The 16468-nt window shown below is 38.4% G+C and overlaps 1 protein-coding gene across 4 annotated transcripts in view; it reads left to right on the forward strand.

The window, feature by feature from the left end:
- Positions 1-475: 475 nt before the first annotated feature.
- The window catches only part of LOC144050808 (heterogeneous nuclear ribonucleoprotein C), a 55473-nt gene continuing 39480 nt past the window's right edge, over positions 476-16468 (forward strand). Inside the window, exons 1-4 of one of the 4 annotated variants that reach the window (XM_077564413.1) lie at positions 476-570; positions 3320-3417; positions 4238-4356; positions 13202-13277. In XM_077564413.1, coding sequence (XP_077420539.1) covers positions 13210-13277 — 68 coding nt within the window. In that variant the 5' untranslated portion in view covers positions 476-570; positions 3320-3417; positions 4238-4356; positions 13202-13209. Of the gene's footprint in view, positions 571-2008; positions 2156-2937; positions 3418-4237; positions 4357-7681; positions 7811-13201; positions 13278-16468 lie in introns of those variants that run through there. The other 3 variants (XM_077564415.1, XM_077564414.1, XM_077564412.1) reach the window with 3 other exon arrangements.

The following is a 16468-nucleotide window of genomic DNA, read 5'->3' on the forward strand; positions in this document are numbered from 1 at the left end:
TGCTTCAGAGAATGAAATAGCTTTACTCTGACTGACTTCAAGTTGTTGAAAGGCTTCAAGCGGAAGATTATGATGCCCATGTAGAAATGTGTGAAACACTCCACCATTACCAAATCCACCCTCAGCTCTTTGAAACCTGTCGTTCAGCGACGAGTCTATCTTTATTGTTTCTGCTATCCTGACACAACAGTTGAATTGGGGAAGGCTGATTGGGCATTTTTTTCTTCACAACCACCGTCGCTTCTGACGCACTAAACGACGCCAACATATTAATGAAGTAATTTGGTTCATTTACAACTCAAAATTTGTGTCTTGTCTTATACCCAAGGGGCATATATGGCTTGGAGAGACTCGACAGAATGGGATGAACACACAGTGTTTAAAAATGCTGCGGGCTGCGGCAAAAAGAGGATTTAAAGACATTTGTGTTTCTTGCTTTCTTCTCTGTTGTCATCACAGGCGAGTTACACGCTGGCCCACTGCTTTGATGTCACACTATTTACGGAGCTCATGCAGCTTTCTTCTAAGCCGCGTAAGCTACACCGGCGGCGGAACCGATAACCAAATCAGGTAGGAGAGTACCAAACCGTGCCTATGTGGCTTGAATGGAAGAAAATGGTAGCTATAAAAGTACAAAATTATTGCCGCCACTGTATTTATTTTTGCAAGCAAATGATTCACTGGATGACTAAGAAAGACACAGCATCAATTAGTATAGCTATCATTTTAGGGTGTACAGTAATATATTGTCAAAGTCTAAATCAATATGGACTAAGAACTTAAGATGAGAAACATTTTTGATATACAGACGCTCCCCTACTTACGAACATTTGAGTTACGAACAACGGTACATACGAACATTTCTGCGCGTACAGTATGTCGAAAAATGTTTGGAAAGAAATGCTGTAAGTTAGATTTTGTATTGCGCGTAGTGCTTCTTTCCGCCGCTAATACCGACGATTGGCGCTGTGAGAGCTCATTGGAGGCTGAGCAACGTGGCGAGGAGGAGGAGGAAGAAAACGCCGGTCCCCATGAAGCAGGAAATAACTTTTGAAGCCGATTCCAGCGACGACGAAGAATCTCTCATGATATAAAATCCTCCTCTTCCTCCTCCTCCTCCATCATCTCCTTAAGCATCGAGTACATCTTCCAAAAGTAAGTTAAACTTCATTTTATTTATCTTATTACGTACATGTACATACTGTGTGTGTGTCTTTCGCTCTCTCTCTCTAACATACGTAGTACAGTACTGTACGTATTCTCTCCATTTTATTAAAAGTTTTTTTCAGTACAAACCAATGCAGGTTACTTGTACAAGCCTTAAACATACTTATATGAACCTTCAATATACTTATATAGGCTTTAAACATAAATTATAATACAAAATATAGCACTGAAGCAACTTACGAACAAATTCACCTTACGAACGATCGTCCGGAACGTAACTCGTTCGTAAGGTGGGGAGCGTCTGTAGCTCTTGTACTGATCTTTTCAGATGCTCAAGTGTACCAATATTGCGGCTAAGCTGTTACAAATCAAAATGGAACCCTTCTATTGATGACACAGTAGTATACCAGCTGGAAGCAGATTTGTTGAACATACATACTGTTTAGACATATGTGCATGACTCGTGATTATTTTTTAACAAAAAGCTGATTAAAAGATTATACCATAGCGTACCATGCCACTTTATTTGTATAGCACGTGACGTTAAAAAGACAACAGATGTTGACACCAAAGTGCTGTACCTAAAGTAAATAAATAAAATTATAATAATATATAGAACAACAGTGTAAGCATATTAAGAGACAAAAATGTGTCAGTCACTCCTGAGTTTTAAAAGCCAGAGTAAAAATGACTCTTAAAAATGTGATAAAAAAAAAAAACATATACTGTAAATAAACTACTCTGTTATGAAAACTATAGTAGAATAGTAAATGAGGAAAAGGTAAGTACATACATTGAATACAGAAAGTGATTACATCCCTGTTAGGGGCAGCATGGCTCAGTGGTAGAGTGGTCTTCTCTCATCTGTGAGGTTGTGGGTTTGATCCTCACCCCCTGGTGACCAGATTGAAGTGTCCTTGAGCAAGACACTGAACCACGATTTGCTCCCAGTGGATCTGGCAGCAGCAGATGTGTGACCAAAATGAAGGTATGCATGTGTGAATGTGAGGCATTGTAAAGTGCTTTAGGCACCAGAAGGTGTAGATAAAGCGCTATATAAAGAAGCAATCCATTTACCCTGGTTAAAATAAGATATTAATTGACTTAAAAACAACTATAAAAAAAAAGCCCAAGTACCTTTTGGGACTGTGGCCAAAAATGTAACATTGGTTCCATCAAACCATGACACATTTTCCCATGTGCTATTGGGAGACCTGATTAAATATTTAGTAAATTATAACTGGGTCCAGATTTTTTTTTTTGTATGAGAACTCTGGTTCTGATTCAATACTGCACATTAGGAGAACGGCACCATACCCAAAGTAAAGAATGATGGTGGAAAGCCGGAAAGGGATTTTTGCTGGCTAAAGTGAAGGAGCTTATAAACAGCTACAGTATAGCAGTTAATTTTGGCACAAATGTTTCAGCTGTCTAAGGATCAAGATTCAAGAAAATTTTTAGTTTTGTAATGCCCCAGTTAGATGCCAGACCTAATTTAAAAATCTGCGGGATGACCTGAAGGGGACGTTGCACAAGAGACACCCTCGCCGTCTGACACATTTGGGAGAAAAAGTCACAATATGCCGTACAGCTAGACTCCTATATCACAGTGCTTCTATTTAAATTGTGTTTGGAAAATGTTTGTTAGCAATATACATTTGTCTGATGTTTAGATCACATTTTTTATCACAATAAAACAGCTAATTATAATGTTGGTGTCTTCACTTTCCCTTTACTGTAAATTAGTGAAGTGTCACATTTTGTTATTGTGACAGTCTGCTTGCCTATCAATGAACTGAGAGCAAATTAGCATTCCGAGGAGTTTGATAGAGAGTTGGGCTAATGACCTTCTGGTACCGTTGTGGTGATTGACACCAAACTGTGCATGCAGTGCAAAATGGACCTTATGATTTACGCATGCCATCAGATGCCAGCTGGGATAGACTTCGGCTCCCTGGTAGCGATCAGCAGTATAAATAATGGATGAATGGACTGTCTCGGAAGTTATAATATCTACAATATGAGTTCCCTTTTCACATGATGATATGATGTAAGTGTGGAATAAAACTACAAGCAAGATGCAGAATATGTCCTGGATCGTTGCTTCCTCTTTCCCAATGAGCTAATATGGATTCTGGTTGTGGCTTTTCAGTGGTACACGCCATGCAGGTTAATTCCACAGCCCATCTGGCTCCTTCTCCTTCCTGGGTTTCTGTTTCCTGAGGGATTCACTAAGAAGCTAACATCCAGGTGGGTCCTTAGGCAAGATTCTTTACGCTTTCTGCCGCTACCTCAGATGAGTGATACAAATCATGATAGAGTGACAGGCACAGACGTTGCCTGAATCAATAAGATCAAGTGGCAAAAAAATTGGCTACTGAAGGAATATTAAATTACTATATTAAGTGTAATCTTTGCGTGTTCAAAATCATTGTATCCGAGATCTGATGAACAAGGTTCCTTGCAAGGATTTATTTAAAAGCTTCCAAAGACACGTTAGGACACCACATCTGAATGCAACGTGATGACCCCAAGAGTGTGACAATTGTATGAACATCGACTCATTTATACAAAAAAGATAAAAGGTTCCTCCTCCTGGCTCTTGATTGAACAAAGGGCAGACATGTCGACTCCTAGTGACCAAATGTGTGATGTTATTAGTAAACAGATATTTTCATACAGACATGTCAACTCCAGGTTTAACAAAGGTGTAATGTTATTAGTAAACAGACATTTACATTCAGTTCCCCTTCTTGACTGGGGGAGAAATGCAATTAGGATCTAACCCCAGACTTTTAGACTCCAATGCCAAAAGGCTCTAAATAACATCATGCACATTCCTATCTTCAATAGCTTTGAGGGTGAGAGGATAAACTAAAGTTCACAAAATCATTATTCCACTGTATTATTTTAAACACTCATGATTATATCACATTGATATGCCTATAAGTAAACTCAAAAACAGTAAAACATCAAATTGAAAATATTAAATGTCTTCACTACTGAAACAAGAGTGTGTGTATATACAATCATTTGTGTGTGTGTGAGACTCTGCTCTTGTATGTTACAGGCCTGGAGCTAGGTGGACTTCTTGCTCCAACACTGAGAACACAGCACGTGTGAAAGTGGCTCAGGACTTATCCGTTTAATAAGGCAATTGCGACTGGGCTAAGTGCAGTGTGGAACGAGGTAATAATCATTTTGGAGTAGACTCAGATTATAGTTGGTCTCAGCCTGCGCTAGACAGTTAAAGAAGCTAATTAAACATGAAAGCTTCGCCAGAGTGATTCTAGGCCCTCTGGTGTCTTCTACAGCAACTTAATGGAGCCAGCACATGTAGCATTTATTCTACTGGTTTGTAATGCAGATTGAATTTGGTCAAGGATAATCACTGTGCATGTATTTGCATGCATCTGCTAGAAAGAATAAAACTTTTTTGTTGTACTTTTCAACCTTAAATTGATTGGAAAAAGAGCAAAACATTAGCCAGATGTAGTGATTCATTCCATTTATTTTTCTTCTTTTCATGTCCCATTGTGTGAATGCTGAGTAACAAACAAACGGACTGAAATTGAACAAGTCAACATTTAAACCACAATTTTTTGTAAAATATACAATATACTTATCGTTTTGGTGAACTTTTACAGTTATGTAAAACAATTTGACTTTTTTTTTTTTTTTTTAAATAATAATTAATTTCTTGGAGTTGTGCTTTGAAAATGTGGTCCATAGAATGATTGGATGGATGATGGATGGATTTTCCCCCCAAACTAGCCTCTTGACTTCCTGAAGGGGAAGTCAACCCCATCAAATAATTATTGACAATAATATGTTCTATGCAGTCATACTAGTCTAAATATGGTATTCTGTTTAATATAGCATTAGTTGCATATGAGTTAAGCAGCAAAACCCAGCTGTTTTTATTAATATCAGAAGGTGGCCGTTTTGCCATTTGATGTTGAGTGAAAATGACAGTTGCTCAGGTTTCAGGTAACAAACAAACACAGCTCAGCGTCAGAAAACAGGTGAGCTGTGATTGGTCAGGCCTGAGCCCTGAGCAACTGTGATGTCATCTTGAGCTGATTGTAAGTGGCAAAATGGCCGCCTCCTGAAATTGATAAAAATGGATGGGTTTTGCTGCACAACTCAGATTCCACAAATGAAATATTAATCAGAATGTCATATTTAGACTAATGAGGTCAAATATAACATATTATTGTCAAGAAATGGTTAAGGTTGACTTCCTTTTTAATTTATATTTACTTAAAATACCCTAATATATTGGCATACACATTATACACACATTATACATTAGCTTTAAGATGATTTTTTTTTTTTAGATTTATGCTTGTGTTTTGAACTCTTCGGTTATCTTATTTTAAATATGGAGGTGTGAATATGAATGCAAATGCTTGTTTGTCTATGACCTGTGATTGACCGGCAATCAGTCCAGAGTTGTCATGGCTCTGCTCTCAGTGTGATGGGTTTTTTTTTTCAGTCTCTGATTGAGCAGAGGGGCGTGTCCTGCTGCGCCACACCTGTTTCCTATTCCTAATTAATGCTTTACAAGGACTGGAACTGCCGGCATTCCCTGTCGGAGTATTGACCTTGTTACGTCCTTGTCCAAGGGCATTAGTCAGATCGCGTGTTTCCTATTCTTGTTCTAGTGTTCGTTCTTCGGTTCCAGTTTTCACGTGAGTCCTTTTGATCCGTAGTTTTAAGTTATTGTCTCCTCAGTAGGGACGGCAGAAATGGAACATTGAAATGATCAAATCATTTGAAAAGATTGATTCGCAAAAAAAAAAGATATTTTGGAACGTTTGAAGCATCTCCCCACAGTGACATCTGCATCTACAATCAAACAGTAGATCAGCGTTGCCAGCTCCCCAGTAAGGAAACTAAATATTGTCTGTCTGTCATCACCTAATTTACACAACTGGCAATCAGGTTGTAATTGTAATGGACGCCATAAGAGAGAGAAATAATATCATGGGAAACAAAAACTGAATAACCCCCACCCCGTCAAAATAAGTAGAGAAGTACAAATGAGCTTTTTGTTGCTGATACTTGGTCTGTTTTTAATTTTGCCTCTCAACATGAACCTGGGTTACGTGGATAACAAACCTTTTTTCTCAGCGGGTGCGTTACTACTAAACCAACCGCCGCGCTCAAGAGGATGTTGAAATATTATCATGTAGGGCGATGAATCAGCAGGGCAATTTTACATACGAAGTGTACTTAGGTTGGATTTATTTCAGATTTAAGACATTTTGATATAGTGCAATAGTGGGATTTAATTTAATTTTATAAAAGGCACTTGCTGAAACAATGTGACGTTTGGAGGCGTGATGGAACACGAAAGGCAATTGTCACGTGACATCCCCTTTTTTTTTTTCATGAGAGCTCAGTATTGTTCATTCGGTAATTTTACCGATTTGACATGTCATCATCATTGCTCTCTTTTTATTTAAAAAAAAATTTGACCTGATTCTGATTCTTTAGGAAGGGGATTCGAACGCGTTGAGTCCTTTTTCTCCGTAGCTATTTGTTTCCTCAGCTTTACGCTTGAGTGATTGATCTCCAAGTGTAGTTTTTCCTACGTCGCCTTTAGTTTCTCCGCTTTGTATAGCTCGTTTGTATTTGTTATTCTGTTTCATCGCGTTGTGCGGTTTTTAGCCCTCGGGTGTATTTTTGTTACTTTCTCTTCTTGCAGCTTTTGCAAGCGACTTTTGTTAATAGTTTGTCTCCTGGCTTCGTCCCGCGCTTGTGTTGTTACTCCCCGCTGTGTAAGAATAAATTTGTCAATCGTACCCTTTGTGTCTCTGCGTTTGTGGGATCCACTATCCGGTTTAGTAGGATAGACTCTAGTACACCTGCGAGTCTAATGAGGACGAGCAATAAAGAAAATGAATGCGATGCCATTTGGTATGCTATGTTATTCAAAATATTACCGTACAATAAGAGATTTATGATTACAACAGTTCAACCCTGAAATGGATGGATTCTATTTCCATTATTTCTCATTTCGAAAAGTGGTTTGACCTTCCATTAAATTAAACATCAAACCGCCTCTATGAACAGAGTGTGTTTGACCTTTCAGGCTGCACTGTATTATCGTTGCACTTAATTTTATTGCAAATTCAGCCCAACAACAAAACAGTTATTAGCTCTTGATGATGAGACTTCAAAGTGCCAATAATAATAAGCACTTAGTAAGTGTTCAAGTGGAATTTCAAAGTCCTTCAATGCTTTTTCCCAGCCGCTACCCTTCTTTATGTGGGACTCAATTTGTTTTGTATACTTTATGGCTTCAACAGAAGTGAAGATGAAGTGAGAGTGTCAACAAAACTCGTTTTTTTTCTCCTCATCTACGCTCCTGTTGCCGAGTTAAAAACAGCCGCGCACCCTTAGCCCTCCTTCCAGTTCTCCCTCTTATGGAGCAGCCCAGCGCACCTCTGTCCACCCCTCCCAGAGTCAAACATTTGGTACATCCCAGTGGTGCCTCTGTCGCTGGCTTGACACTGACTCAGTAGTATCTCAGCAGTCAGTCAGCTGCACAAGCAAAGAGGTCCTCAGTGAGCATCTTTTATCTCCGCCTCCTGCGTGTTTCGCATCTCTGTTATGACCCTGTTCAGCTCAAGATGTGAGTATGTCTTTTTTACGTCTTGTGTGTGCGTGTGTGGGTTATTAGATGTTTGCATGAATCACTGTGTTTCAGAACGGAAGGTGTATGTGTGCGTGTGTGGGGGGGGGGGGGGGGACTCTCATTTAGATCTTATTTGTTCAGTTTCTCCCTTAGTTTCACGCAAAACAACCTTCCTTCACTTTTAATCCCTGTTGGTTTTCCTTTCATGCTCATCACTTTGTAATCTGACAGTGATGTGACACTTTACCACTGGAGGTTTGGAGTTTATGATGATGGTGAACATGAGGTGATTCTGAGCCTAACCTGTCTCACATTGGCAAGGTCAGCAGGCTCTGTACTTAAAGGCTCATTGCCTCTTTAATTACATATATTAAGTAGCAGTGCAGCTCTTAGGAGGAATCAAATATTTTCTTTCGTGAAATCATCACATTAAAGAGGGAGATTCATTTGTAAGCATTTTTTTTATAGCGGAGCTACAACTTTTGCATTGATTGAAGAGCAACACTCTCCTCACAAAGCCAGAAAAGGCTGCAGGCAAATTGGGGAGGGGGGGAACACACACACACAAAAGACAAAATCATGATACACTGAATCTTGGATGTGGATGGCAAATATATTTCAGATAAGTGCTTGTAATCTTAAACTTTCTTCCATTATTGTCTGTAGCCTTCATATTGAGAATAATGCCTTTACAGTGAAAAGCCCTGAGAGTGAAAAAAAACTATAATCAGTCCTAAAACAAAGCTGCAGAGTTGAATCTGGTTGGATATTTAAGCAAGGAAAACTAATGCGACATGACGAAAAAAAGTGTATGCAGTCTAGGTTACAATTATTTTTTGTTTATTTCATGTGTGTAGGTCATGTGTGACTTTTTAATACACAATGGGATGCATTTGAGTTTAAAAAGAGGAGTCTAGAGCACTCAACAATCCTCAAGAGCCCCTATCCTTTCCATGTCTCCCTCGTCCAACACACCTGAATCAAATGATCAGATCATCCGCACACCTGATACCGATCCTGATTATTTGATTTAGGTGTGTTGGAGGAGGGAGAAAACAGTCTGGATTGGGGCTCCTGAGGACTGGACTCGGGCACGCCAGTGGTACATCAATTTGCACTTTTAATAGAAAGAAATGATCTTGCTGCTATTATTATTATTATTATTATTATTATTATTATTATTATTATTATTATTTTAAAGGGCTTTAGCAAATTACCATTGTGTGATGAGGAGCTCAAAGGAGATCAAGTGAATTTTATGATCTTCATTGAAATAAATTTAAGTCAAAAATTATTTTATTGATTCTTCTTTTCTTTTTCTTTTTTTACATCTTTCTTTATAGGGTGAATGGGTAATAAACGGCAGAACTTTCTTATTCCATGAATACACACTGCATGTACGAGTGGTACTACAAAACAATATTTGGGTCAGTCGCCTTTCAGAACGAATGTTATTTCTATGCTCCATTTATAAGAGAAGATAATTGGAAATTATGTAAATGATTAAAGAGTCGCGTTCTAACCACTGCATGAAACATGAAGCAAGAGCAATAATTATGATGGAAACATAAGTCAGACTTTTTTTTTTTTATCTGATCATATTATTTCATCTCCCACACATCAGTGACTTCAAAGTGTACAGATTAATAAGCGTATAGTGGCAATTTTTAGCTTTTATGCGTGTGTGTGTGTGTGTGTGTGTGTGTGTGTGTGTGTGTGTGTGTGTGTGTGTGTGTGTGTGTGTGTGTGCGTGTGTGTGTGCGTGTGTGTGTGTGTGTGTGTGTGTGTGTGTGTGTGTGTACGAGTTTGTGTGACTATATTAGTAGGCCTATATAAAAAAATATATATATATATTCAGAATAAAATGCATTTCAAATGAAAGCTGCATGTATCCAAATTCCCACAACTGATTTTTGCACAGGACTACCGCCAGTCTTGACATTTCTCTTTTAAATAGAATTGAATCTGCATCTAGTAAGGAAATAAATTAGGGGTTAGTTGATTGACCCCGACAGTAGAGTTAACCATCTTGAGTGCCGACAGGAAGGTCGAATCAGCAATGAAGAATTCTGCTTCCACCTACGGTGGCGGCGTACTGATGAAGGTCTTCTGAGCAAGTGCAAATGATTGACTATGTATGAGGAAAACTTTAATGCAACTATGGAATTATATCTCAAACTTAAACAGAGACTGTATCTTGTGTTAAAAGCTTTCATTTCATATCACAATGGGGATAGAAAGCATATACTGAATCAGTTTCCACTCATTCACATTAACACGCAATGAGCCATTATATCAGAACATTTGTTATTTGAAGGGAGGAGTAGAGAACATACACACACACACACACACACACACACACATTGAGACTTGACACTCCAATTGTAAACTGTCTGAATTTTATTGTGGCTCCTCCAGACAAAACCAAACAATGCCCCCTGCATTATCCCACTGATTGATTTAGAAAGTCTTTATAGGCCTTGCAGAGGTTTGAAAACAAGCAGTCTGGAGTTTATGGATTCCAATTAAGAAAGGAGATATAAGGGAATCTGAAATACATAACTCAAGCAAAAACCGACATCTCAGCATGTGCACTCATAAAACAAATCTAATGAGATCTAATCTACCGGTAATCTAATTTCGGCTACTGCATGAGAAAGAAGAAGAAGAAAAAAACGGGTCAATATCGCTATAAAGTGCCTTTGGTGTCTTCATTAGAATCACTCTGTAATCATGAGAACATAGCAGAATAATTAAACTCTGAGGGTTTTTTTTTTAATTAAGTGGCCAAACATTTGCACCGCACAATGATACTGAAAGTCTCTTCAAATTGCTGTCCACCCTGTCTTCATGGGGAAACTGTGCCTTTAAGAAACCCGCTGATGTTTTCAGTGGCATTACAACCAATATTTTGCTTCCCAACGGTGGCTGAAGTACTGGCATGTGGCAGAATAAATATGTAATAATAATGCTTAACGTGTCCATTCTGTCATATTAAATAAATATCAATTGATATTTAAGCCTTTCTGAGATTGGAAATATTTTGTGTTACACAGCTTGCTAACTGAATCCTATTGCGAAGAGTAGGTATAAGTCCATTATCTGTTCATTAAATGCTAATCCTAACCAAAAAATGTCCACACTGTCATTGTCCACCCTGTCAGCAAGCTTACTTGTTTTGCTGTTTGCATGTTTTCAATTACAATTTATTATGACAGGTCAGAAAAATGAAATCAAATCAATGTTTGGCACTTAAATGGGGTGAGCCAAATGCTCGTCTTTTTCTACTACACAAATTGAAATTGCTTTTCGTTCAAGCTAAAAAAAAAAAAAATGTTCCTAACAAATATTTTATAATGACACTAGTTCTTGAAATAATCCATTTTTTTCCTCAATTCTCTTATCAGTCTGGCCACTGTAGAATATAATAATGAGCGTATTGTTGCAATTTTTTTTTAATGCAGCTCTCGTTTTAAATCTCTTAAAGATGTATAAACGTGCCTGATACTGTGCTGCGTTAAAAACATTTTTCTGGTTTGCACTGGACTTAACAACACACCCAAGCTGTTAAAAACCACATGGTGACGCGTACCACCATTACAGTGTGCCAGTTTATTATTTACTTAAAACGACCTTGGTAAACAAATGGGCGTTTTAAACGAGCAAGGATATTTCATTTGTATATTCGTTGCTGGCCTCAAAGCGATAAGGTTTAGATGTCAGCTATGCTGATGCACCACAGGAGAAACAGAGAAGTTGCCCAGCAGGTTCCCTCTATTAAGCCTCATAGTGTTGCAAATGTATCTCTGCTGTGCTAGGCAAAAGCACAGACATGTGTTTTTGTACACGCATTTGCAAACCACACTTAATTAATTGTAGCTTGCAGCCATTTGATTGCCTCACTGTGTGAGTCTATGTGCAGTTGGCCCAGTCACACTCCATTCAGCACCCATCTGTCCATGTCTTCCTCTCCTCTCCTCTCATCATCCTCTTTTTCCACACTCTTTTGGAAAATTGAGACAAAGCGTCGAGCAGCAGAGAGCGTACTGTGATCTGCGATGTCAACATTGAGTTTGTTGGCGTGTTATGAACTGAAAATGGCTCTTTGTTATTTGGCCCATTGCATCGTTCTTAGAAGTGTATTTGTAATTGAAAGGCGGGCAGAGATTAAAGATGGATTGGAGTGATGTGAATGGCAGGATGAAAAAAAACAAAGGTGAACAGCTGGCTGGCGATGGCAGGTCTAATCAACGGTAAGTGATAGGAGGTGAATGTGAAGGACGACCACTGACAGACTTAACGGCCGCTTTTCTCATTAGCATGTTAAATGATGGCTAACAGAATTATTTACATGATTAAAATAAAAAAATGCCTGAAATATTGATGGACTCAGTAGGACATCACTAATGTTCTGCTAGCATTAGCCCATGTGCTAATGGTGCTAATTCTGAGTTTTGTGCGGTCCTTTCACAAATTAAAAACCTTGAGGATTTCCCTGTTATGGGACAAATAAAGGCTTATTCTATTCTAAAAGCGTTTAGCAATTGTTTATGAGGTATGTCGGAATTCCAGTTCCAAGTTTCACGACTGGTGTTCAGATAGCCGTTGCTTATTAAACCACCACACACTGTAAATGCTATTTGTTAGCCTTTCTATGGTGTTTTCCATTAAGACTTTATGGCAAGGTTATGTGGTTGATTTAAATACATTTATTTTATTTTATGTTTTATTTGACACTAAACTTAAATTGGGAGTGACAAACAGCTTGAAGGTTCTTTTCTTAGACTTGTTTTCTATTTGCCAAACTGCTGCTTGTTTGAAGTACAGTAACTTTAATTGAGTGCAGCCACCTAGCTTGCAAGTCAAAGCAAAAATAAATAAATAAAAAATCAGCCGGATGATGACTCGAGTTGAAAAAGTTAGAGGCTAACGTATGAACAAACAAGACCATACACCACTTTCCCATTAGAGCTCCAGTTGAGTTTGCCGCAGTTCATTTCGGATTGGTAGGCTTGCATTTCTTTCCCGGGTGAAGCATCATGTCTGTTTTTGTCCATCCATTTATAAGTTAGCAGGCTACTTTGTGCTTCGTGGAGCATGACATAAGACGTTAGCATTTGACAGATTGAACTATATTTTCTATTTCGGTGCAGCCAGAATGGTTTCAATGTGCCTTCACCAAACACAATGGTCCCTCAGAACTGTAGTAGGAAAATCCTGGAGCAAAAATATTTTTTTTTAGTTTGAAGACGGCAGGTTTAAGCACAAACCAGATATTTTATTCTACCGGTATTTGTATTCTGTGCCATACTACTGTGTAGCCACACTGTGCTGTGATGTCTCCCTTAGTGTATAAGGATGAAGTTAATGGGTTGTTCATGCTTGCAGACACGAGCATGAGTGGAGACCTCAAGTCAAGTCGCTCCAGGGCGGCGAGTAAACGGGCCAGCAACACCACTTATGGGTGAGTGTCAACCACACACGCACACACGCACACACGCACACGGACACAGGCGCTTGCGCACCTGCATGCAAACAGATCTTTGTCTACGACTCAACGGCTGCACCACCTGCATTGCAATCGATGCAGCATTATTTCTTAATGTTTCATAGCAGCTGAGTACGTGCTATGCTATTGATTTTAGCCAAAGGTGCTGTCTACGCCACTCAGTGTTTTAATCTATCTGCTGATGTTGTGAACGCTTATGATAACGTCTGATTACATGTTATTGTTGCTGGTTGAATACGGTGAGAAGGGAGAAGGGAACTGTGCAAACGGGCCTGTGGAAGGCGAGCAGGAGACGGAGACAGAACAATATGGGCTTGTAGTGGAGATTTTGTGTGTGTCTGTCAACTGCAGTGCGAACAACGCTGTTTCCAAGGAAAACAAAACACTTTAATATGAAAGAAGCTTCTCTATTTTACACTGAAATAAGAAATTTTTACTGTCACTATTATTTCAAGTAGAGGGGAGCAGAAGTCTGTAAATTGTGAGATAAATACGTTTTTTTTTTTAAGTAAAATATATATTTTTTTAAAGGGGGGGGGGATTATTTTGGTATTTCTTTCAATTTTAACATTTGAATGGAAATTGTTATGTTTGCAGCAAAACATATTTACATTAAAAATTACAAAGCTAAATGCACTGAAACAATGTCTTTCCTACACCCCTGATTGCTTTAATGATCATTTTACTTGTATAGGGTATAAGTCTGGAACAATACAAATTGGATAAAACTGAAAATTGCAATACTCTAGGACACCTAGATTTTGTGTCAAAAATAATTTTGTTAACCTACAGTATATTGAAGTTCATTTTCTTCAGCAAGTCTACAGTGTGACCAGAGTGAGCCCACATAAGACCAGAATGAGTGAGCAAAACTGTGGCATCCATTCTTGGTAGCTCTGTTCAACTAGGCTAAGCGAACTGGAGGAGTGGAAGAACATAGTTAGCGGATAGCGCTACTTAAACCCCTGAAATTGCTGACCCTCCAAGCTTATTGAAGTTAGCAGTATACACTCTAAAAACAGTTGGGTCAAAAGTAACCCAATTATGGATCAAAAATGGACCGCTCCACTGTATGGGTCAATTTGACCCAACCTTCTGGGTTGTTTTATACAAAATGACCCAAGTTTTGGACCCAAGTAAGGAATCTGATCGATATTTATGAGTTGTTTTACACTGAAAGACCAATTTCTTGACTTAAAGTTGGGTCAAATCGCCCCAAGTAGAGGATCGGTCCATTTTTTACCCATAGTTGGGTTATTTTTTACCTAACTGTTTTTAGAGTGCATGAGAGTATTTTGTCCAGCTGGTTGTGAACGGGAATGGAAATCATTTAATGGACAAGACCTAAACTTTTTACTGTAAGTGCTTCAAAAACCTCCCCAAGTCAAGTTGAATAATGCACATTAAAAGACACTGTTCCAAAATTAATTAGTACAGTCGTATTAGAGTACAGGAGAAAACACAGGCACATCTACTTTAAAAAACACATTTATTATATTCATAATTTGTATATAACCAATCTAATAAATAAAAATATATTTGTAATATAAATGTATTTATTTTTTTAAATCTAATCGTGTATCAAACCGTGGGATAGAAATTGAGATACAAACCAAATCTCAACATTGGTGCATTGTTACAGCCCTAATACAGGTACAGCTAGTACCATAAAACAATTGGAAAATTTCCAGTGAATACATAATTCGTCATTGCCTGTATTCATCTAAGCACATTCCTTTGAACTTCATTCCTGGCTGCCATTCTAAAAGCTCAAACACCTCAAATGTGCACAAGCCAGTCACATTCCTGTAAACTCAAGTAGCTGGTGAATATTCAATAATTTAAGGATACATTCAAAATGCATTGGCGGACATTCACCCTAAAGTCTAAACAGATCAATAAAACACACACTACAAGGAAAATAATATTAACATATGTAATAACTTGTTTGCTCCCAGCCTAATGAGTAGATTTCATTAGCATTCTGTGCTTTCACTGAACTGGGACTTCTGCATACGTTTGCTACGCCGTGCTCCCAAATAAACAGCGATAGTTCGGCATCCCCGCCAGCTCAATTCCGTGTCCCTCTGCTGGGCTTGCTTCAACATATCATCTTATCCAGTGTAAATAATGCAGGAGGGACATGCTACATTATATCCCAAACATGTCATTTTTGAGAAGTTAATCCAGCCAGGCTGCTACCTCCTCTGTCACCCTGTCTCAGGACATCCTTAACACCTCCCCTCCAACTCGATTTGCCCATTCCTCCATGTAGTTATTCAGCAGTACGTGGCCATGCATTAACAGGGTTAGTCACACAACACCCACACACACAATGCGCTGCCACAGCCGGAACTCACCTGAGGTATTAGCCGTGATACAGCCTGGGTCCACCTGATAATTCACCGGAATGACATGGTATTAGAGCAAAACAGGTCAGGTTTCTGGATGTTTTAGGTTAACCGCAGCAGTTCCCTACCTTTACAGCAACCCAGAAACAACTTTTAATAGGTTCTGGTAGCCACTGGATCTCATTTTAATAATAATAATAATACATTTAATTTATTAGCGTCTAGTCAACCCCCCAAAATTTGACAATAATAATGTTCTATCTATATGGCGATCAGTTTTTATCAATATCAGAAGGCGGCCATTTTGCCACTTGCTGTCGACTGAAAATGACATCACAGTTGCTCGGGTCTCAGGTAACGACCAATCACAGCTCACCTGTTTTCTGAATCTGTGCGTTGAGACTTTTGGTACCATTTGTAAATTCGGGATGGACCGATATTGTGCATTTTGATGAATATCGGTATCGGACCTTTTTTTTTTATCTGTCGGCCAATAAAAAGTAAAGCTAAAACCATTTTAATCACAGATAACTATTTATTTAAAATGTCAGTTAACTTTATGAGATACTGCTGACCCTGGGACCCTTATGAACCTTTTGTTTTTGTTCGACATTAAAACAAAGAAATTTGTTTTTGTTTCCATTCAACTGTTCCCTGAATTATTATTTTTTTAGACATTTAAAATGAATTATATTGTTTAAGATTAAAAAAAAGTTTGAAAAATTGTTCGATAAACATGCTTTAAAACATTACAACAAAGTCAAGATTGGCATTTGTATAAAAAAAAAAAACATT

This window comes from Vanacampus margaritifer, chromosome 4, assembly GCF_051991255.1.
Source record: "Vanacampus margaritifer isolate UIUO_Vmar chromosome 4, RoL_Vmar_1.0, whole genome shotgun sequence".
Classification (NCBI taxonomy): Eukaryota; Metazoa; Chordata; class Actinopteri; order Syngnathiformes; family Syngnathidae; genus Vanacampus; species Vanacampus margaritifer.